Here is a 24429-nt window from a genome sequence, read left to right as displayed (position 1 = left end):
ATCTTGCCAAGTAAAATTTTCTAACTATTGCTACTTCGTTAAACGAATTGTGAAATGTAATGTTAAAGCTTTCTTAACCCCATGTCTTCTTATACCTACATAATTCACACACTGAAAATGCAATTTGAGGGCTGTCCACTGCCAGTTAAGTAGAAAAAGACTTGTGAAGATCAAAATAAAACAAAATGATATGCATGAAAAGAAATTCATTTTTTCAAGTTCCATATCTAGACCCAACTGCATAACATCAGATACAGTTTCTGTACATATTAAAAATCCTATCTGGATAAAGTATAAAAAAACAATAGTAACATTTTGTGTGTGTTTTGGCTTGCCTTTTCTGGTTTGTGTTTTCCTTAATGGAAATGCACATTTTTGGACCAGATGTTAAATGTAACAAAATCCATATTACTTTGCGACTGCAGTATCAAAGAGAAAGAGGAGACTTTAGCAGTTTTCCCCCATCAAACATGTGAGTGAGCAGCTTTTGTTTGTGGTCCTGGCTACCAAAAGAGCCGGGTGCTGGTCACAGGGTGTCACCTCTCCTTTGGTTCTCATGCAGCTGATCTCGTGGAGCCATCTGGGAATCCAGGCAGGGTTTATTTGCATTTGGTTTTCTAACTTGGACAGGCAGGGCTATACCTAACATTAGTAGGATGTAATGCTAGTCCTCTAATCCAAATGTCCTGAAATTATTCTTTGTGAATAGCAGATGGCAGAGCCCAGAACTGAGCAGTTCACACCGTGTCTCCTCCAAGGGAAGCTGTGGAGTCAGCAGGAGAGACACGAGGTGCTTCAGCTGCAGAGCTTGCTTTCTGCTCCTCTGTGAAGCTGTTCCACGGGGCATCAAAACAGTGTTTATACTCTGTGGGGTGGGAGATGAGGAACTGAATTCCTGTGCTTACTGCTTCTCTTGTCATCCCTATTTTTCTTATGGACTAGTTTGATGGAAACAGGGAGCCTCTGCTTTGCAGGGGTCAGTACCCAGCCACAGCAGGAGCTGGTTTTTCCCTGGCACTGGCCAGAGCTCAGCACCCTCAGAGGTGCCAAGAGGTATCAGTTCACCTCCTCCTGGCCTCCCCCTGCCTCCCTGACACCCTCTTCCACAGTGTCCCCACTTAATGCATTAAAAAACAGAGGGAGTCCCACTGTGCTCTTTACACAAGTTCTCCTCTTGGCTGCCAGGAAAATTAACCTGGGATTTTGGGACCTGCTGCCCATCACATGGAAGTCTGTACTGTTATGAGGATGAACAACAGCCTAATCCATCAGTGTCTTCTCCCTGCCTTCTAGAAAAGAGAAAATAGCTGCCATATTTGAGCAATAAACTGCTGCAATTGGTTAAAACTTTCTGAATTTTATTTTTACAGTGAAATGTTGCAAAAAGCCATAATCTTAAGAAGCACCCTCCCAATCATCCCCAAACCAAGTGTGATTGCAGTGTTTCACTCTCTTTTCTATGGAATTTGTTGTAAAGCTTGAAGGTAAAATTTTAAGTACCACCTGAAATAGTTAAAAATATTTCATGGGTGATTTTATTCTTTCAAGCAGAATAGATATGTCAGGTTTGAGAGCGTGCAGTGGTATTTTACTAGATGGATGATCTCTGTCTTGCATGCACTGCATGGTATGCATGGGCATGCACATTTCTTGAATAAAACCAGTTAGCAAGTCCTAAAATATTTGGCTCTTACCCCCTCTAATTTTAAAGCAAAATGTTCAAAAAGTAGGAGAGCACCAGATGTAGCTTCTGGCAGTCAATGTTAAGGGTGTGTTTCTGGAAGAAAAAAATAGTCTAGTAATGCAGCCCAACTGGAAGCAGGAGATCTGTCCTCAGGAGGTTTGGAGCCAAAGCATATTCAGGACATATGGATAAGCTGTAGTTATCCATCTAACCCACCCAAGCTGTAGCACCAAACTTTTCAAAATTGGATTTCTATCTGTCTGCAAATCAGTTTAAGTGGGAAAGTGGAAAGTGTGGCATGAAGCATAACTATGGGAAGCTTTTCTTTCGTGAGTGTTCTCTCAAGGGATGTGCAGTGAAATAATTTGAGAGGAAGAAACTTTCAGCAAATGATGGGCTCAGGGCTGTAAAACCTGGAAAGTCACATTCTTTGCATGGCTGAAATTACTTGGGAAACAAAGTCACATTTTAAAGAATATTTTAGGCTTATAAGAGCATAAAATTTGTTGGGTTTCACATCTGAAACTGGGATTCAGCCTCCACTGTGACCTGGGAGCATTTCATGCAGTCTTTTTATGGGCACTGTCTCTGCCCTCCCGTGCTGTCAGGTGGCAGTGAGGGCAGCCTGCAGCAGCTGAGGGCATGCTGTGCATCTGCCAGGACCCAGCTGAGCAATTAGAATGTTTCACGGGTCCTGCAGGGACCTGACACTGTCTTACAAACTGTAACAGCTCTAGTGCAAACAGTACATATAAATATGTGTAAATATCCGTAATTGTGTGCACACACACTCCATATATTTATGTATCTATGTGTATGTATGTGTATAATGAATGGGGACCAACAAATCACCTCATTAGCTGTTCTACAGCCAAAGCAAGTCAGCAAAAAACCCCTTCCCAGTACCACAGTCCTGTGGCGCCAGGAACTGTGAGAACAAGCCATGGCTTAGATGGAAATGTTGTCCCAAGTAATTGAATAATCTCTTCTGAAGAGAGTCTGAATTAGTTGTTTTTTCCCCACACTCTTATTGTTTAAAAAAAAAAAAAAAAAGAAGCTGTTGTCATCTTCCAGGCATTCCAAAAAAACAACAGCAGAAAACCATTCCAAAGGAATAACTATTGGGATGGTATCAGGCTGAGTTTCTGGCAGTCAGTGTGATGGTTATTCTGGAAGGGAAGGGAACAGGCCAGCTTGTTCTGCACATAACCACAGCCACTGTCTATCAGAAGAGCCTAATTGATTGATAAACTGTTAGAAACATTTCTTTTCCTCTTTTTGGTAAAAGCTGCGATCTGCTACCAATTTGTCAGCTTGTTCTTTTAACTCACCCCTTAAAAACAAACAAACAGACCCCCTCATTTTGATAAATGAGATCCTCGTGAGAGACAGTCATTGTTTTGAAGCTTTCAACAAAAAAATAAGATTAATGGGGTGTGTTCCCAGATGTTACTCTTTCTAAGTTCATTTATCCCAGAATAAAGATACTTGTTTCTAAAAATACATGGTAGAAAGCTGCCTCATAAAACAGCATCAAAGCTGGCTGGTTTTGTTGGTATTTAATTTTTCATTACTCTATCAAAGTTTTGCCCACAGATCTCTCTGTAATCATTCAGATTTGCAGCCAGCCATTCTCTCAGTAACCTTTGCATTAACTGCACTGGTCCTCCTTTGGGGGCTTGTTTTCCTTTACCACACTTGTACTTTCCTCCCAAACCAGAGTGGGTGTTTCAAAGCTGATGGGGAAGTTCATTCCTTTGCTCTTTCACACAGCACAGAGCCGTTTGGCCACAAAACAGAAATCTTCCATCATGTCACCAGGAATCCCTAAGTATTTATTTCTTCCAAATGGCACCAATGGCAAGTTTATGATTTTGTCACTGCTGCTATTTATTACAAGTTTATCAGAAGCTTTACAAACCTGCCACTAGCTGAAACAATTCCTAGGGATGCAATCCAGAGCCATTAGGGGATGCAATGCAGGGCAATGAGGGGATTCGCTCATTCCACAGTCATCAGAAATTCCCTGAAAAGCTTAAATATCATCTGACATGTTCCAAGCAGCATGTGCATCGAGGCTTCTGTGGGGTGGCACAGGGCACACCACAGAGGGGGCCAGTTTGAGCAGGGATGGTAATGCATCCAGCAGGAATAAATGCTCCCTGGCCAGTTTAACATTTGGCTTCCACCTTCTTTGGCCTCCAAACACAGTGCACGGTGCTGAGCTGGAATGCCCAGCCTAGGAGAGGTGATCAGACCTGGGGCTGGCCTTCCAACCTGGTGGTCAACTACTGTATGAGGGCCTTTTACACATGTGGTACCAAATTTTGGGGGAAAAAAAAGGCTGTGCCTCTCTTAAGGCTGCTTTTCTGTCTGGCTCTTGAGTGAGCTGTCTGCTGCACATCCAGAGAGCTCGGTGGCAGCCACAGTTGAAGTATCCATCCTGTCTCTACACTGGAGATTGTGCCTCTCTCACCACATTGAATTTATACAGTATTTTCCTCCCAGTGAACAACTGCCCATACACCACCTGCAGTTTCAGTGCAGTTTCAGCTGTACCTGAGTGTTAATGAGGAAAAGCCAGACACTGTTTCCATCACCACCAGTTCACCCCCCTCTGCCCAGTGCTCAGGACACCACTGAAAACACATATTGTTTTAGAGAAGGGAGTTTGGGGCTGATTTTGGGGGCCAGAAGGAAAGGGTTATACTGGGTTGGAATACTGAATTAGTATATTGGTATATTGGATTCTTCTGCAGCACTGGAGGGCAGAAGCAGCATATTTTTAATCTGGAGGAAAACACTTTGAAGGGTACAGTAAATTCTCTCCTGATGTAAGTATATTTTAGGCAGAAAGATTTGTTGTCCTTTTTTAGGGGCAAGCTTTGAGAGCCATGAGGGTTGTTATTCAGGGGACATAAGTCAGCGTAGCTCCATGATGTTTATTGTTTCCATGGCAAGCAACCCAGTCGTGGTTGCAGACAGGAAACTGTTTCTTCTCCCAGAGTGACACTAACGGGCCGTTTGTGGCCCACCAGTGACAAAGGGACGGTTGTGCCTTTGCTAAGAAGTGCATTGTGTATTTGTGTGTATTTCATTAGAGCCAGGGTCAGTAAGTGTTCTGGTCTGGGTGGAATAAATAGCTACAGGTGCTGTAGGAGCTGAGCAGTGCAGACACTCATTCCTACCCCATCACAAGCCCCTTGCTAGATTTTAGCAAATCAGATGAAAAGCAGTGATTTATCAATATGCCAAGCAGATCCAGCAAGGCCCTCTCTGGGAGCAGGGGACTGGAAAGAAGGCTTAGGAAGCAGCAATTTTTAGAGGAGTGTCTCTAATACATGTTCAGCTCTGAATAAAAGGAAACAGCAACAAAACGTAAACATAGATGCCATGGGGTGACTCGCTGTGGGTGCGGGACAACAGCAGAGAGAGGGGGGAGTTCTCAGGGAATGCTCCTGCCACCAGCCAGCCTCCCCCCGTCCTCCAGCGCACACGGATCCCCATCCCTCGTCCTTTCTGGAATACCTTTCTTCCAGCCTCATTGTTGTGCAAGTTCATCAGCCTCCGGGCATTCTTTTTGATTTCTCGGGCATCAACAAACCTCCGGGAGAACTCAATGCCGTATCTGATATCCGCGGAGCAGCCTCCCCACTTCCAGCCCTCCTCCTGGTTGTAGTAGCCCTGTTTCTCTCGGTCACAGCCACAATTGCTGAGGTTGCCCTGGCTGCAGGCGGCCGTGACAGCGTGTGCAACCCCGGCAGCAGTAATGGCATAGGTGAACGCGGCCTCCCTGCTTCCTGTGGAGAGAAGCCAAAAGCTGATGGGTTGGCACAAAGGCAGCACTTACTCACTACAGAAAGTACACACATTATCTACGCGAGGGTGTCGGGCAGCGGCGCGGGCAGGGCAGGGCTGCTCGCTGCGTGTCCCTCGTTCTTGCAGAACCCACACGTATTGCCCGGCTCAGCGGGGGCACAGCACCCCGGGTGAGCACCCTCCTCACCCTCACAGCACCGGCATCTGGCTCTGGGGCTGCACGCTGGGCAGGGGGGCACGAGGCTTGGTTTTGCACTGGCTAGTCATATTGGCAAGCTGAGCTTTTTCTATTTCAGATTAATGACAAGTAAGTTAATAGTTACCTCTGAGCATTGGCACTGCATGGAGAAAGAAATATGTTCAGACAGCAAAAAAAAAATAAAATCCAGGACACAAATAGGGGAGCTTATTAATCTAATTTATAAATGCTCCAGTAGCATCCACTAGTGATACTGAGTGTGAAGTATTGCAGGAGAGGTCTATAGAGACAAGAGCTGGGTAGGTTTCATTATGTTTCAAAGTAAAGTAGGCTTTTCTTGCTGACTTCTCCTGTGCATTAGCTTTGCTGTAATGACCCTTTTCCACTCCCAGTCTGACTCAAACCTCTGCATTACCACGGCTATTGAGCACACAAGGGGCATGAAAGTGCTGGGGCAGTGCTATTTCCTCTCCCAAACAGGTGAGGTGCTGACATGGAAGCACAGTCTTGTCCAAAAAAAAAATTATTTTAGAAAGTTCTTTTCTTTTTCTATGATGCTGCTGCTTGCCAGGGTTCCTTCTTCCCAATTCCATGGTATAGCTGTTGAAAAGGAGTGTATGAAGAGAGGGAAATAAGCCTCCTTTCTTTACTGGTTGGCTGAGTTGCCTGTGGGTTGCAAGGAGGTACCAAGGCAGAGCCATCAGATGGAAGCTCCAGCCCATCCCTGCTCCCAGGAGACCCCACTGTCACTGGCTCCATGCAGGGCTGGATCATGCCCCTGCTGTTTTGCTGTCCTTATTTACAATGCTCCCCCGTAAGTTCCCTTCTCAGCGCTGTCGGCATTTTCCTCTGTGTGTTTCTCTGGTGATAAACAGACAAACTTGTAGTGCTGCAGCCAAAGAATAACTGTAAAGAATTTGCAGAAAGTTGCTGAAATGCTTTAATGACCACACACAGAGCTTTAGCATCATTAATGGATTTGGGAGGGAAAAATAAAGGAACAAATTTTCCAGAGGAAAAAAAAAAAAAAACCAAACCTTAGAAGCTATTTTTAATTTTTTAGCTTTCAGATTCATAGATAGCATAACTGTTCTGGAATGACCAGTCCACACTGGTTGGGGGGATATGTTTTATATTTCTTATTTTCATAAATAGCTTCCTGAAAGATTACACCCATGCCAGACATGAGGAAGATCCTACAAGAAACTGGGTTTTGGCACCATCTACTTGTTTCACCAAAGCAATAAAAAAGCAACTCCGGGTAAGGGAAAAACAAAAGGGTTCTGTGTTCCTCAGCTCGCAGACAGGTTCCGTTGCCCTGAGTGGTGGTGCAGTGGCAGGGCTGCCTGTGCTCCACACACTGGGGGTTTTGTTGGGCTGCGCACTGTGTGCAGTCTGGTTCAGTGTTCCCAGGCCATGGCCCACAGAACACTGGTGGTCCAGGAGGCCACGGGGAAGGGTTCGCAGCTAATCCGCAGAGCCACGTTAACCACTGTTTTTAATAGTGTTTTCAATTAAAACTCTGGTGATAACGATGCCTGGTGGTCCGTAAGAAATTCTGAGGGTTGACAGCTATCCAAAGAAGTTTGGGAACCACTGTTCTAGTTCCTAGTGTGATCTCTATAAACACATATCAATATTCGCTCCTCTCCTCTTCACTCGCCAGCTGAAATCAAACCTGGGACCCGTGTTTTAACATGTGTCATGTTGACTTGCAGGATTTCTTTCTTTTTGTTTGTAAATGTTCTCAATCTATAAATTGAAGTATTGGAAATATGAGATTCAATAGAAGCCACATACATAGATATGTTTTCCTTTTTTTCAGGGTGAGGGTAAATGGGAATGCAAAATCAGAGCCAGGGAAATGTTTGGTTCAGACACCTTTGAAGCACACACAGAAATGCTTATGGAGAAGCAGAAAGATATTGCTGTGAGGGAATATAGCAGCTGTGACCTACAGTTCAGGAGCTTTACTCAAAGATTAACTAGAGACAGGTTGCTCACTTCTTGTGTTTCAGCTCAGTATATTCCACATGTCTCCAGAGGAGATGGTGAGACATCTTATCACGGCTGCTATGGCTGTGGCCTCTCCCTGGGTTTTCACACGGTGCTTCCCTTGATCAGTTTTGTAAAACTAAAGAATATCCTGTCTTTATCTTCCTTTCTCTCCTCCTTGGTCCCACTATACCCCTGATTGCCTCCAGGAATAGAGGAAAACATCTTTCCTTCACCCACTTGAGAGCTATAGCAGTGATAGAATCATCTCAAGTCATGGAATAATATCAAGTGGAAACCACATTGACACTGTGAAGAGATTACTCTTCTGTTTCCACACAGCTCTAAAATAAGAAGGGCTTAGAAATAAGATCTAACTTGAAAACCAGATTTCTTTAGCAAGTTAAGTTGTCCTGCTGAGAATTAAGGTTTTGGGGGGTTATTATTTTTTTAACTAGAGGATGTTCTAAAACTTCACTTGAACTTCAGTGTAAGCATGACCTCAGCAGTTCACTTAAGTCCCAGGATCAGTAGAGTCTGTCAGAAACTGCTGATGGGGGAGGGAGGGAACCTCTGGCCTCAAATAATGTGTCTGCTGTACACAAAGCTTTCCATTAGCATGTCATCGCTTGGAATCAGTTCTGAGCAAGTCTTTGTTAGGCAGCTAAAAATATTTAAGTAATGATTGCTGTGATACCTGAATGGAGAACAATAATCTCATTTTGTGGAATTTTCTGAGATTTCAAAAATATTCTTGTTCTGCAACAAAACAGAGACAAGTCTTTCCAGAAATGTTCATTAAATGAAGACATAAATAGCAGCAGATTTGTGATTTGACTCAGCTTTGGGGCTAGAATTTTCTTTTTCCAGTGAATATCCTGGTTATTTAGTTATTTGGCACCGTATACGCTCAGTATCTGTGTCTCAGAAGAAGAATTCTTGTTTGACTTCCTAAAGCTTTCTGTCACATAGACCAGAATAATTCTGTGGAGATTTTTATTTTGGTAAGGCACTGCTTTGGCTTTTATTGCAACCCTTGGATTCATCCATTTCTCTGTTAGAAATACCTGCTTTGATGTCAAAGGTGACAGTTCTGGTTTAATTCCCAAAGCACAGGAGGAATGTGTAGCATGATCTAATAACTGATCTGATAACTGACTCCAATAGAAGATGACCACCAGGATTAAATGCAGTTAAGGCCTCTGTCTTTGGTGAAGGTGCTGAAGGCCACTTGTAGCAATGTGCCAGCCCATCAGAGGAGTCCTGCCTGTGCTGTGCTGAGCTGAGTCACTGCCATTGCCCTGAGCCCATGTGCATTCTAGCAGAGGGCTCCAGCAGCAGCAGTGCAGGCAGATGCTGCTCAGACACACGGATATTGGACCACAGATTCCTTGAGGGAGACACTTCTGGCAGCCAGGGTGAGAGGAGCCCGGAGCCATGGAGCAGCCTGTTCCTGACCCCTCACTTAGATGTCATCTCTGACTAAGTTTTACACTGCTAACTGAGCACTAAACTTAGTCTGGTCTGATGTGGAAATTATTCCCAGGTCCATAATTGCTGTACTTCACTGCACTCGAACATGCACAGACTGAGCAGAGTGTGTCCAGCCTGTCACCACACTCAGCTGAGAGTCACACATGCTAGCCCTCTCAGCTGGGAGCACGGGGTTAAACATTGGACCATTCCAGAGTTATTTGCAAGATGTGTTTTTCTGAGTAACAAGATGAGAATATTCCTATTGCACACATCATCCTGAAATGGCCCATGTCAGCAACTGGATGAATAAGGCTGCCACTGAATGTCAGCTATTAGAACTGTAATTTAACTTCAAATAATAAACTGAAGAATATACACTGTTTGGCCAGTAATTTCCTAAATCTTGGATCAGCAATGAGAGAAGAAAGTCCTACACACTGCTGTTAAACCAAACAAATTCCACATGCACTTACACAAGGCACCAGATTGATTGTATGACACAACACAATATAGGTCAGTGGGAAGGAGAAATGAACCACGGCAGAAGTTTTAATTTCTTTTGCCAAACCTATTCTTTTCAACAAGGCTTGGAAAGCTGAGGACAGATTGAGTCAGTTTTTATGGCAAAAGACAATAGATACATCTAGATGAATAAACTAAAACTCAGACACCATCGCCCTAAGTGCTGTTGGATGAAGACTTTTATAGACAAGTTTATTTCCTTTGTGATTTTGTGTTTTATTCAACACACTCATTAGCAATTCTCAAGGAAAATAGTGCAGGCCCTTCTCTTTCAGTTTGATCCAAAGGCAAAACAAGTCAGAGAGAGTATTCTCACTGTCTGGAGCAGATCCTTTATCTGTTTGCATTTTCAATGTAAATAATTTTGAGCTTCTTGGTTTATAAAAGCAGGGATTAATTTAATTTCTCTATCCCTCTAACTTTCTCTACCCAGTGCTGCATGTCAGAGCTGCAGACCTCTGAAATCAGTTTGTACAAGCAGAAAAAGCCAGGTAGAAAAGCAGGGCTGGCAGGAAACTCAGCAGGGTCTCTACTCTGACTGTCAGCCCTAACGTAGCTTAATAGCACAGGTGTGTCCTTCACAACAGCTTTTCTATTCTGTTCTTAAAGATCTTCAGTAGAGAAGGTTCCACAGTCTATCCCAGTACCTCGGGACCTCTACTGGTATATATTTTACTGATATCAACCTAAAACTCTCTTTCTGAATTCAAACCCACTGCTTCTCTCTCTAGAGAGGCCAAGACCCTATTCCTCCCTCCCTGTAGGAGCAGCCTTTCAGTATGTAAAGAGTTCCACCCCTTCCCAGGTGTCCCAGCTGTGTTGTGGTGCAGCGCTGGATGCTCCAGCTGAGGTCTCTCTCCTCGGGGTTAGAGCAGAAGGAGCACTTCAGATGTGTTGTAACTGCCCTGCTGTTTCCTCCTGCCGGCGTGGTGTTTTCACAGCAGCAGGACACTTTTCACTCTGGCTCAATTTGCAGCTTCTTCTGTGCAGCTGCTGTCACACCACATGTTCCCAGCTTGCATTTGTGCAGCTGATTATTCCCACGTACAGAATCATTTGCCTTCCTGATTTGCCTTCTCTTTCTTTGCTTTAACTTTTTTTTTTCTTCTTTTCTGAATCATTTCTCCATGATCATTTTCAGTTTTGACCCAAACTTCCTCCAGCTTCCTTGCAGTCCTTCCCAACTTGACATAATTCATAAATTCAATGTGCACAGTTATTCCTTTGGTCCAGTCAGGAGTAAAACCTGACTGGTATCAAATCCAGCACAGATCACAAGGAAAACTAGTCAGCACAAGCTTCCATTTTGATAACTACACTCCAAGTATGATTTCCAGATGGTCTGTACCCATTTGGCATGTTCTTAGTTTTCTTGTGAGAATGTCATATAAAGCAGTGTCAAAAGCTCCCTTTAAGTCCAAGATACATGGCATAAACTCCTCTTCTTGCCTCTGAGGCCCTGGGTGGCAAAAGAAGGAAATTAGATTGGTTTAACATGATGTGTTCTTGACAGATCCTTGTTGACTCTTACTCATCTCCTTGTTCTTAGTTATGAGCTTACAAATGGGGTTTTGTTCCCATATTTTTTCATTTATTCAAGTTAAGATTATTGCTCCTATAATTCCTTTCCTTTCTTTTTTTTTTTTCTCTTTCAGACAAAGGCAATACATTTGTCTTTTCATTTCTTCTTAATTATAGTTCTCCCCAAGTTTTCAGCCCTAATGGTTGTCAGGACTACCAACTGTAAACTGGCTTCCTTAAATGTTCTGAGATGAGGGACGGCTAAACTGGAAAGTATTCAGTCTGGACAGGTCCTGCCTTCTGCCTGATGCTCAGAGGGTGTTCCTCTGCTGGAGATATTAGTTCTGTAAGCACCTGTTCACCACTGACCTCTTTAGTGAAGGCTGAGGCAAGAAGTGCTTGGCCTTCTGAATATTACCCCTGGTACACTCTCCTCAGGGGTCCACTGCACTGAGTCATGGGTCAGCTTTTCTTCTCCATCTCCACCCACTGACCAAGTGCAAAGGGATGGGTTTGGTGTAGCCTGTTGCCAAACCCCCAGGCAGCCCCCATGGCTGTGGGGCTCCCGAGCAGCTCCCGTGCCCAGAGGTGCTGGGCAGAGAACCCGGAGCACGCTGTGCTCTGGCAGGACCTCCTGGGCAGCTCTGATGGGGGCTGCTGCTGGTCACACTGAGGAATGTTCTCTTTACAGTATTGATTCATTGCCTCTTTCCTTACAGTCTAATTTAAATAGTCATGTTTAATGTTGTTGCATCCCAGATAGGTGTGTTCAGTCAGAGTAGCACTGGAACAGGAGTTGCACAGCATTTCAGCGGCTTCTTCCAGGCTGTCTATTCTCAGTTACATGTGTTTGGGACAGGGAACATTGCAGATCTCACAGGCCACAGTGTGTAGTGATATGACATAATAGTTTATTTATGGGTTCTTCACTTATTCAGCGTTTTGCGTCTTTAGGCTCCCACTAAGTTTTTATGGTTGGAGGTGCCAGAATCTTGGTCATCAGTTCATAATCACTCTGTCAACTGGATTGCTGTCTGTTGCTCATGTGGCTTTGTGAAATTTTCTTTTAGAGTGGGCTGTACATGAGCCAGAATTATTTCACACTTGCCTTTTTGCAGCTCCTTGCTGTCACTGTTTATATACTTTTGGGATCATGTCTCTTAAAAAGAGATATTTACTCTGCTTCTGCTTTTTGCATTTTTTCAAACATCTTTTGAATCTCATGGTTATTTTCTAAACCCTTGGTGGTACTTTCCACAATGATTTCTGTAATGAGTCCTCCAGTGATTTACAGTGTTTTTTTCCTTAATTTACCCCCTAAATATATTCAGTTAAATCCTGGCAACCTTAAACAATAGTCAGCATTTCTGTTCCAGTGAGCATAATTCTGTTGTGTTTTTGACTGTCTTTTGGCAACATGTCCCTTGGTGAAGTTTTCTGGGACAGCTTCTGCGAGGTTAGTAGGTTTGAAAGGATGGTTAGAAGTGCCCAGAGAAATATGAAATTTTTGGGTTCTCCGCTGTAAAACAATATTTGTCAGAGCAAATATTTCTTACTAACTCAGCCCTAGCAAACAATCTGTACCCCATTCTTACAGAAAATGGGGAAATTAGGCAGCACTGCTTGTTTTTGTCGAAGTTTAATGAGAACGTGGTGCTGAGCACTCATTTAAAGAGTGCACAGGAGCATGGCCTGGGCAGCACGAGGGGGTGGTTCCAGCTGCACTGCACCTTTGAGAAAGGGCTGCGTGTGTCACAGCCGGCTGTGCTTCCACAAAGCTCCTGCTAATGCTCTCCAGGCGCCTCGGGGGGAGCAAGGCTGCAGCAGGGACAGCGGCTCCTGCTTGTGTTCTCTGCAGACCCTCTGTGGGACTCAGGGATTCCCTGCTGAGCGTTCGGGGCCTTTCCTCCTCGGTGGGTGGATGTGTTGTAATGCCGAAAGCTCAGCTGGAGATGTCTTGCACTGTACTGGGCATTTTAAAAGTGCTTTGCAGCCCTTGTCAGACAGCATGGGATCCTGGAGGCACCTCAGGGAAACTGCATCCTAAAGTATACCAGTGTCCTTAAATTAAATGGGGCTGGGAGGAACCAGATGTGTTATATATTATATTCCATTCTAGTCTATACTATCCTATTCTATAATACAATATTATATTATTATATTCTTCTAATAATTCAGCTGAGGTTTCTGAGGTACCTGTGTACTTCCCCTCAGGAAGGGAAGCATTGTCCACTCTGATTTAAGAAGTAGAAAATATGCTTGCTGCATCATAAAAAATAAAACCACAAACAAACAAAACACCAACGAGGCAAAAAAACCCCAAACAAATGAAAACACCAACAAAAACACACAAACAAAAAAACCAACCAAACAAAAACAGCAGAAAAGAAACCTCCACTCTGAACCTGACAAGGAAATGGAGGACAAAGTAAATTTGTTTTCAAGTCAACTTCATTTCAGCAGGATACCAGAGCAGAGCAGATCGCTACCAAACCACTGAGATTTTCATGTGTATGGGTTTTGTGGGCTTGAGACTTTAGTGAGTGAATCAGTTCAGAATGGGTGTTCTCCTTGGCTGTCAACAGAGGATCCTACCAATCTAAATTATCCTGTGGTGATGTGACTGTTTGACTTTGCTATGGACCCCATTTCACAAATACTCTGCTTTCCCTTCTGCTGTGCTCATGAAGATTAGGAAGCCATCGCTGTGCAGAATCAGACCTTCCAGTGGAACTTTGCTGGGCCAGTATTTTAATTAACCTGTTTCAATCATCTCAGTGGCCTGACATAACTATACTGTGTTGAAGAACACCTCTGTAAAAATAAATCTGCACTGCCATTTGCATGAGGTCATCCTGTGCTATATTATCTTGTGTCACTCCTAACCCAGGTAAGAAATCCCTGAGGGCAGTGGCCATGTCTGTGCACACCTGTGCTTTGCTGTAGAAACATGTTAAATAATAACACCTTTTAGAGGCTTCACTAAATTATGAGTAGTTGGAAGCACTAAGCTCCTGTACCTGGGCATGCCACAGTGTCTGTGGGTGGGTGTGCAAATGTCTCTGTATGTTGAAGATGAAATTTCAGCTCTTGCTTTGGGATTCCTGAGGCAGTTTACTTAAATCATGACTATTACCTCAATATATTGTCCAGAGCTTATCAGTGGGGCAGTGCCATTTTCCAGAATTATTGAATTCTGGGAACACTGAGTGACACCCAGCTGAAACTGGTCTTAGACACAAATCTGTTTCTGCAAGAGGTTGTCCTTGCCTTAAGAAGCTGCATCTTTCAGCTTGAGAGGGCAAGAGAAGAGAGATACTACTACCTCTCTTTAGAGATATTATTACCTCTCTTGCAGAGGGGCACGAGGAGGTTAAGGCAATTATCCATAGGGCAGAAGGACCTGTGAGAGGACAAGCTGCCCTCTTGTTGGATTCTTTCTGGCAGGGGGTTCACAGGGGAATTTGCCTGCAAACTTCTCAACCAAGAACTGAAACACCAGTTGAACTGAAACACCAGTTCAGGCTGTCCATGGTGGGTCAGGAGTCCTCCCAGGGAGAAACAGCAGCTCCTGGGACTGGGAATTCCCTCCTCTGCTCTTCCACACTGTGTTCTAGCACAGTATTGCACTGGAGGCAGGGAGGGCTCAGAATCCCCGTGCCTGCCAGATAGTTCCAGGGCTCTTGGAGTGTGCTCCTGACATTCACACTGCACCTCCTCACCTGCCACACCTGCCTGGCTTTGGATCCACAGCCTCCCTTTACTCTGCATTTGAGAAAATAACTAACTGAGGGGTCTGCCCAGAAGAATTGCTGAGGTTGCATCTGCTTCTGTTTCAGAGAGATACTCAAGGTTTTCTCGTCCCCATTTGGGGCTGATGACATTTCTTGACTAACCAGTAAGATATGTGCAGCTTCAAGCTTATCTTGAAAGCTGGCTGCTTCTGTTTGTCAGCATAGGCTTTCTCCTTGGACTCACTTCCTATGTTAGCCAACACAATTATTTTATATATATATGTATATAAGTCCAGAAACTCCTCTTGGAAACACATACAAAGCAAGCCTAGCCCAGGACATCGTGCAGGTGTGAGGTATTGCTTTCAGACTAGATACCTATGTTTACAGGATACAAAATTAATTACATCTATAGGGCCAGAGCTGGTCACTTAGAGCTAAATCTGCAATGGGCTGTTGGCTCTAAAGCCTGTCTTTTAGATGTTCTTCCAGACAGTATTTTCCTTGTGGCCAGCATGGGAATCCAGCCTCCCCAAGCACTGAGTTAGACACCAAAATAGCCAGACTCCCAGAAGGTATCAAGCTGCACGGGGAAGCCCCAAAACTGGGAGTAGAAAATGCAAAGAAAGGGAGAGAGTCTAAACTTATCCCATCAGAGTTAAGCCAGATTTCCCTGCACAGTGAGCCTTTCCAGCTCTGCTGGCAGCAGTCATCTCAGTGTAATTGCTGAGGGTATATGGTGGTTTTAGAAAAGGAGAGCCCACCCTTAAAATGTTCTGACTGGGGAAAAAAGATTTCTTCACATGAAAAGCCAGAAGATGACTTTTTTTGGTTTCACTGATTAGAAAAAAGACATTCTAGTGAACATAGCATAACTTCTTCTAGTGTGTTTTTCTAGGTTTTTTTCATTTAACTTGATTCTGTCAAGTACAGAATTAGCATGAGCTTAAAGTAAACTCATAAATAAAATAAAGTACTAATTGTACTTAGTCATGACATTTCTGAAATAAGTTTTGTGAAGAGCAGCAGTGTCTTTTATTAAACTGAATCACATACACTAGGCATTTATTTGGTGTAGGCAGGACCTAATAAATAAATACTTATTTAAACTATTGTCGGATTTCCAGTCTAGATCCAGACAAATATCATAAAATGGCATAATCCTCCAGGGTGTTGTAGCTTTCTCTGCGACAGCAATCCGAGAGGAGCATTCTGTCAAATAACTAAGGACATGCAGGAGTGTAGGACCTTGCTCTGCACAGCCCTTTGTGGTGACAGCAATGAACGTGGAGGATGCACTGCCCGAACTCAGAAATGGTGACAGCCAGTCTGGGGCCTCTTTAAAACTGTTTCAGGCTACTGGTCATGGAGAAACAGCTCCTCTGTGCCCAGGACAGCACTTCCCAGGCACAGAAATTGTTATGCTTTCTTGTCTGGTGACTCTGCTCTTCAAGGTGGCCTTCTTCTAAGAAAGCATATAGACATAGACAAAAGACCATTTCTTCTGTTTGACAAAAAAGAGAAAAAATAATTTGTGTCAAATAGAGTACCAGAACGTTGCATTTTTCTATAAAATTCTGCCCAGGAATGTGGCAGAGAGAGGTTCTCGCTGCATTTGCTGGGAATTGCTGTTGGATTGTCTCCTGGACATTCTGCATTAAGGTTGTCCTACAGATCTATGGCTCACCTGAGTTCCTGCCATGCCTTCCCATGCCTGGCAGGCTCAGCACAGTGTGGGGAATCCCCAGGCCAGTCTGTAGTGAGCACTGGTGGCCCACCCTGCAGGCTGTCCCGTGTTCCCTGGTGCATCCCTGGCAAAGCAGGGATGGGGGGTGGGGCACAGAGTCCCGTGTGGCTCTTCAGGATGTTCCCGCTCCCTTGGCATCTCCCGTGCCAGCAGAAGGACACCTCACCAGCCCCAGGGGCTGTGGTGGCTGCAGCAGGGGCTGGGTTGGCAGGTTGTCTGTATGTGCCTTGCTCTGCTCTGCTGATTGTGCTCAGAGATCACATCTCAGCACAGGGCAAACAGCTGGGCAGTGACCCTGTGAGTCACTGCCATCCTCTCAGAGCTCAGGGTTTGTGGACAGCAAATGAGAAAGTTCTGGTGAAAGGGCTGGGTGGAGAGTTGCTTTTGGATTCTGTTTTCCAAATGCCCTTTTACACTGCTTGTGTGGTGCCTTCACCTTCCTGAGACATCTGACTTGCCTGACCATCCTTCTGGGAGGAGTCAAGTAATGGTGTCTGAGCTTCTTGGTGTTTAAGGGGTCCTTGCCTGGTAGTCACGTTTGTAACCTCAGAGAACAAGACATGGCACAAATCACACATATGAAAGAGATTTAGAAGAGTAAAGAGCTCAGAGGGTTTTGGATAAATACACAAAGTTTGGATTCTGGTCCAAACCTCTCTGGTTTGCAAAATGAGTCTGGAAGCATCACAAGAGCAGTCTTTTTTTTTTTTTTTCAGCCCTGAAGTTTCTGGTCCTGACAGGAGTTGGGAAGTGACAAGATTTACATAAACAAGGAAGAATTATCTGAATCTTCTCAGGACTCGTGACAGGTACTGAATTAATGTTTAATCTGAGCCTACTAGGTTATCTTATCCACCAGACTAGTGGTTGTTGTTTATTGTTTGTGTTGTGTTAAGCTCATGTCTTGCCAGGTACTGAGCAAGCTCACCCTAAAATGCTGACCCACACCTGCAAGGGTTTGACAAAGGGCAGGTGCCAGCCCTGAGAGTTATCTGCTGAAAAAACTAAATGTTGTAAGAATGAAAGGATCCGATTTCTAGTCCACAAAGAGCTTCCATTGTTTTCAAGCCCTAGAAATGAAGGATGAGTTTTAAACAAAGATCAGAAGAAAAAAATTACAGGTTTTTAAGGTACTCCAGCTTCAGACCAGGATCCAGGTTTTGTGACCAGGAAAGGAGGAACAAGTCCCTTTCTGCTGTATAAATACATGAGTATTTCAATAGGTGGATTGGCATTAACACCAGACTTTGAGTTGCTGCCTACATAAAAGTACTTTTAAAAACAACTAGCAGGTGTCTCTACTGCAAGTCCCCCATTGAAGCGAGCTATGGGTCTCATTAGATAATCTTTCCAGCCCCCCACTTTGCAACAGCCCGTTCCCAGATCTGAACTTTGGAGCTGACCCCTGTCTTTGTGATGGGCCAAACCAAAAGCCAGATCTGAACACCACTGAACTCTGGGAAAGTTCAAATCTATCGTTTGTGGTTCAGGTTGAGCTCTAATTAAAACAGACCAGTTAGAAAGGCAAATGTCTTAAAACCAAAACAAAACAAATGTTTCACGTGAAAAGTCTTGGATTAGGCTATATGGGACCAAGCAGTGTTTTTGTCTATCACATGATGTCATGTTGCTCTGGTTAACACACACTGACAGCATGCACATGCTGCCATGGGAGATATTCCATGCAGACACTTTGAATCCAGCTTTGAGCAGAACACAGTATTCATGGAAATACTTCATGCTGTGCAAGAAGCCATCAGCAATGAGTAGCTGCTCTTACTGCCACGCAGCCCTCAAGGTTGTCTGCTGCCTTCCCAACTTTCCCTGCCCATCCCCAGTTGCACAGTAGTCCAGGGTCTCTCAAAAATCAGTGCCTTGCCTTCTCTGAGTGAAGCTTATGCCTCATTATGTCAGCAGTATGTGGAATATTGCCACTAATCCCTGAAAACAAACAAGGGGGTGCTGCAGAACCTTGGGTTGTGTAAGAGGGCAGGGAAATCCCAGCTGACTCTCCTGCTCAGAGCTTCTGTTTATACTGTAGTGAAAACTACAGTGTCTGTAATAAAGCATCGATGGGAAAGGGAAAAGCAAACAAAAGGGAAGGGAACTTGGTTTCAGCATTACTGAACTGCTGAAGTGAGAGAAAACGGAGACAGCAAGGAGAAAGGGAAAGGGAAAGAGGGAAAAGGTGTTAATGCCCCATCGCTGGTGTCAGGGTGTCACTGTGCACCAGCAGCTGGAAAAAGAGGGTCTCAGACAGGAGATTTACTGAGAGAATCAAGCACACACAGTAAGTAACCAGCAGTTACTCTCCCAGTGGGCTTTATTCTTTTCCTGATGTTCCACGTAAGTACTGAGCATTAGTTGAGTATTTTCTCTTTCTGAAATTTGAGTTCAGGCTCTTTGTGGACAATTAGCTAAGGTGTCCAAACTTTCTTCTTATGCAAACGAAGCTAATAATCCCACCAGGCCTCTTGACTGAGGTTTTTCAGTGTGGTCTTTTTTCAGGCCAGGACTCACTTTCTAGAAGACCAAATTCCCCCCCAACATTTCTGTCCTTTGCTTTCTCTTTGGATAGGAAGACTTTACAGCAACCATCTTCGAGGATATGTCCCAAATGTTTAAGTGGAGGCTAGTCCCCCCTAATTAAACCTTGCAATTCCTCACTGAAATTAGTCATCCAGACAGCCAGGTAGGAAGTGACATGCCCAAGGTCACAAGAAAAGGCACAGCTGGGAACAGAGTCCAAGTCCATTATCTCCTGTCCATGCTTTAACCATAAAATGATGGTTCTCACACTGAACTAGGAGCCACAAGATATGTGAAAAAGGAAGGGAATGGTAATGAGCTTCTTGGTGTGACACCTTCCTCTCAGCTGGAACAAAGAGAAAGGAAAACTGTTTTATCCATTCTTCATTAATACTTCTCAGGTTAAAGAATGTTCAAATCTTAACCCTTTTTGCTCAGAGGAAATTTTCAGTTCAGACCTTTCTTTAGTGGTCAAGCTGTAATTAAAAGAACAATCTTTCTATTTAATAATTCTCTATCAATATCCTAATTCTATTTATGGCATCATTTAAAACACACCCAAACAATAGAAAGCAGTAAAAGACACATCTGTACAAAGGAATGAGAGACTTACAATATTTTCTTCTGCACCAATTTCATAGAGGAGGATTACCAGGAACCTAGTTGTTACTTTAGAATTTTCTTTAAAGCAAGAAGTAGAGTTGAATGAGAATAGATAACTTCTCATGTTCTACACATGATAATATATTGATGTCCAGCAAATCTAGTTGAAAGAATCACATGGTCTTGTGACGTTGCTGGAAGTATGGCAGAAAATATATGGTTATTGACGTGTGCTCAGGAATGAGAAGCAGTCAGAGAGTAAAACCCACTGAACTGCTTAGGGAAGTTCACCACCTTTGCCCCACAGTTAATAAATACCCTGTGTGTTCTTGCCTGGGACACTGGCATTGGCAGGTTCCCAAGCTACTGCCTTAGACACCGAGATCATCCTTCCCCAGTGCACAGCAGGTACCTGCCCCTGGCAGCCAGGACTGCCCCAGGGACTGGCCCAGCTGAGCACGAGTGCCCTGGGCTCCCACTCTGGGCTCCTGCTCCTGCCCTTCACCAGGCCCAGCTTCTGCTGCTCCTGGCCCAGTTCTTTTTCTTCCCTTCTCCCTTTACATGCACTCATAGGTCTGCTATGCTCTTTCCCACTTCCCCACGGCCCTAACCAGGCAGTTGAAAGGCTTCCATCCCGAAGATTGGAAACATATTCCATATTAACTGTAACAGGATAGTATGGCCAGCAGGTCCATGTTTCAAACACATCCAATTTCTATCACAGCTGAGAATAAACAGCAGGGGAAGCTACTTGATGGGTTGGTGGAGGCTGTGGCTACCCTTTCTTGTGGAACATGTCTCTGTCACTTGCTAAATAGGTGCACCATCTGGTGGTAATTTTGGACTCCCACTTCTTAAATTTCCAAAGAGCAGTGGTGGAGCTATGCCTGTGGTTGCTGCACTTTTATTTTTTTTGCCAGTATCTGTCTGAAAGTCATCAGCTAAGACAACTTTCGTAGGTGCTACTGGTGAATGAGTACTAAGAATAGGTAGGACTTTAAATTAGGATCAAGTTTCCATGTCTGCTGTGTGGGGCAAGCAGGTATGACTTTATGAGAGGACCACATGCTCCCCGAGAAACATACACAAAGAGGTGGAAAAATTTCATAGACAAACAAAAATTAGGTATTACCAAGCTTGATACCTAATTAGGGAGTCTAAGCTCCAGGATAAGCAACAGGGACAATCATACAGCCCAGTTAAGATCCAAATCACCCCCTGGAAGAGCTTCTCTCTCTTCTCTGACCATACAAGGAATACAGGCTGACTAGGTTCCTATCTTGGACATCTCGTGCAAATGCCTGCAGTTGTGTGGTATGAAACTGGGCCAAAGGAAAGAAGTGAGGAAGGGGCTCCTCATTTCTCTGCCTTTGTTGTCTGAAGCCCATGAGTTCAGCAGCAGAGAGAAATCAGTGCTATCTCTTGTGCCATTGCCCTCAGAAACTGCAAGGCTGCACTGACCATGTCAGATGGAACTTTGCATGGAGATCTCTTCTGAACAGGGTGGGTGGAGGCTGAACCAGGCAGAAAATGAGTTTCCACATTTTCGTTAAGAAATGAGTGAACAGGTAAAATTAAATCATGATCCATGAGAAAACTTTCTTCTTTTTGGCAACTTCAAAAGAGCCCTCAAGTCTACAGCAGTTCGGTCCATGTCTGCTGAGCTTCTACCTAGAGAGAGCAGTGTTCTCTCCCAGTGCACCAGCAAGGCTTCTGGGCTGAAAGCAAACTATTTAAAGACTCCTCAGCAATCCAAGCCCATTTAACTGACATTAGTTAAGTCTTAGGAATCATCTTTCTCACAGAATCCCAGAAATCAGAGGTTGAGCCTCTGCAGCAGAGAGAGCATTATAAAGTTGTCTCCTAAAACCACTTCAGGTGGATCTAGGATGGGCAGAAGCACATAGCATCAGCTCAGTCTCACATGCTGCCTTTCACTATGGCTTCTATATTCTGCAGACCACTTGGTTCTGCATTTAAAGTGAAACACCTTTGAAGACTCTTTAAGAAGACTTAAAATGGAAGGATTAAAGTTGAGCACATATTGGGCAAACAGAGCAGGGCTGAAGTTGTTGGCCAGTTTGAATCCTGAGTGGACAACTACCTTACAACTACAGTTGTAAGTTCATTTTTCTCTTGCTGACTTGCTTTATTTCTTTCATTTCAATTTGTCTCCTCTCTCAACAATAATATTGTACTTCGACGTCAGTGAGAAATAAACTGGAGTCATGCAGAATTTAATCCAGGGCTAAAAAGTCAGGCACGATACGCACAAAGGAAACGTTGTCAATTGGAAAATAAGGTATTTGTCAGATGTAATATTGTGCAATACATCAGCCACTTCATTAGGAAAAGAAATTGCTCGTGACTGGAGGCACGACAGCAACCGGCATGGATCAGTGATCTAAGCCTGGGTGCTGAACACTTGTTTGCAAAGCAAAATGCGAAGATCAACAAACAGTGTGTTTTTCGTAATGTTTGCTCTTGCCTCGCTGTGCATTTCAAGCTTTTCAATTTAGAAACAGATGGTTTACCAAGCAGAATGTATCCCAAAGAACAGAGGAGGAAAGGGAGGGATGCTGCTACATATGTAACTCTGAAGTCTAATGTTATGTTTAGCTGTCCTGCCTGCTGTAGAGGTTGAGCTAGATGACCAAACCTATCATCTGTAATTCTAGGGAAGAGATCTTGACAACACAGTTAACCGCAGTAGTAAAGCTCGGGGAATCTCCCAGTCATTAGAACCCGAGCTGCTGCAGGAGCTCCAGGTTGGCTGCACTACCTGTCATCCTCCAGAAGGAACTGCCCCTGCAGTGGCAAGGGCTGGCAGCACCTGCCTGTTTGCCAAGTTACTCTGTGCTTAAAAAGTCAGATGTTGTATAGTTGATTGCCAATTAATTAATTGGGTTTTAGCTGAGTCCCTGCTATGAAATTCAGCTTTGCTTTCAACTTCTGCTTGTAACCAAAAGCCAGGAGGCTTTTTAGTGGCTCTGGTGAAACCAGTGGCAAAATTTCTCCAACAGTAATAGGACCAGAATTTGGCTCCTGTCATTTTGGGTGAAGGCCAGCCCCACTTTATGTGACTTTAAATGTTATTTGCTTTCCTGTTCTAAGCATGCATTACATTGTAAGTCATTGCCCAATAGGACTGAGATGGTGAAGTAACTAATGAGTCAGCCTGCTATGGATCATTTGTACCCAGCAATTTTATTACAAAGTGACATGAAAAAAAGTGGCACTGAATGAGCATTAATGTTCCTTGGAAGCACTTGGAAGTAAGGAAATGCCAAACTAGAAGTTGCTATGCAAAGTTAGCCCTCTGTCCAAATTTCAGTAGAGTATTCAAAAAATAGTAGCCTAGAATTTGCATGCTATCTTTTCCACAGGACCTCTGACTCACTCATGCCAAGGCAGACCAGAAAAGTAATATGGAAAATGTTTTCCTGAGTAGCTAAAGGCAAAGTTAAAAGCAAGAGGAAAGGAGGACTTTTGTTGTGGCCAGTGCCAAGCAGGTCAGAGTTGCAGGTCATCACAGACTGTGCCTGTAGGGCCCCACGACAAACACCTGGACCTAAAAGGTACAGGTAAGCACGTGTACAGCAGGGTGACCACAGAATGCCAAAAACTATGGCTACCCACCCCTCTCAAAACAAAACAAAAGGGTTCTTTTCCATACTGACACTTAAATGGAGCTATTACATACAACAGAAAAAGGTCCATTTAGTTTAGAATCATGGAAAGGACGTCCCAAAGCCCATCCATGTCAGTCAGTTTTCTGGGAGGCCCTGGGGTGTAGGGGCACAGGCAGACAGTGTGTCGTGGTGTGTGATGTCTCTTACCAAGCTGTGCAGTGTGTTATGGAGCCATTCAGCTTGGAGTGCCCCTGGGAGATGGGAGAGCAGAGCTCCTGAGACCCAGGCACCTGGCTGTGCCCAGGGACAGTTCTGCATCCACTACATCAGTGCACTTCACAGATTTACAGTTAACTGCACTGAGAACCAAAATGGAGCTGCTCAGAGCCAGCTTTATCAGTGTATTTAAGTTTGAAAATGTCTACAGAAAAGCACCTGTTCCAAGAAAAATCTCCATTTTTATATGTACAAATGGAATGAAACAGAAGTTTTAAAAGTTGGCCCTTTCCCTAGAATGGAAATTCCAGATTTCATTCAGGTTGATATCCACCATTTCTCATCCAGCTGCAAGCCACACAGAGTTCACCAAGTAATTGTATTACCATGTTAGTGCTATGTTTGGAATAAGGACATCTGCCTTTTGAAGCAAGTCTGCTGCCAAATAGGTAGATATTTAAATGGCAACAAGAACATTTGAATTTAAGAGAATTTATGCTTTTCTTCAAACTCATGACCGTTGAGGGAAAAGAAAACACAACTGAGCTACACTTGAACCAGACAGTAAAACCTTACAAAAAGTCTAGGGAGTGGAGAAGATAAATTGGGATATATAAAAATCTATCTATTAATAGCTAGAAAATATTATATACTAGAAATTATTATATGCTACAGATTATATATTATAGGCATTTCTTTTATAGGGAGACAAAGAAATAGAGATGATAAAATTAATGCAGCAAGCTGACATT

At 43.9% G+C, this 24429-nt stretch overlaps 1 protein-coding gene and 1 long non-coding RNA gene across 8 annotated transcripts in view; one reads left to right on the top strand and one right to left on the bottom strand.

The window, feature by feature from the left end:
- The window catches only part of WNT7B (Wnt family member 7B), an 81114-nt gene that overhangs the window by 6746 nt on the left and 49939 nt on the right, over positions 1–24429 (bottom strand). The window contains exon 3 of the mRNA XM_064654046.1: positions 5213–5484. Coding sequence (XP_064510116.1) covers positions 5213–5484 — 272 coding nt within the window. The remainder of the gene's footprint in view (positions 1–5212; positions 5485–24429) is intronic.
- LOC135413932 (uncharacterized) overlaps positions 1–24429 on the top strand; it is a 134751-nt gene that overhangs the window by 65933 nt on the left and 44389 nt on the right. For all 7 annotated transcript variants that reach the window (XR_010430502.1, XR_010430501.1, XR_010430503.1 and 4 more), the window contains one exon: positions 17414–17506. This is a non-coding gene — a long non-coding RNA (uncharacterized LOC135413932). The remainder of the gene's footprint in view (positions 1–17413; positions 17507–24429) is intronic.

The sequence above is a fragment of the Pseudopipra pipra genome, chromosome 5, assembly GCF_036250125.1.
Source record: "Pseudopipra pipra isolate bDixPip1 chromosome 5, bDixPip1.hap1, whole genome shotgun sequence".
In the NCBI taxonomy this organism is placed as follows: domain Eukaryota; kingdom Metazoa; phylum Chordata; class Aves; order Passeriformes; family Pipridae; genus Pseudopipra; species Pseudopipra pipra.
Note: the sequence above shows the minus strand (reverse complement) of the source record. Positions and strands in the feature narration are given on the sequence as shown.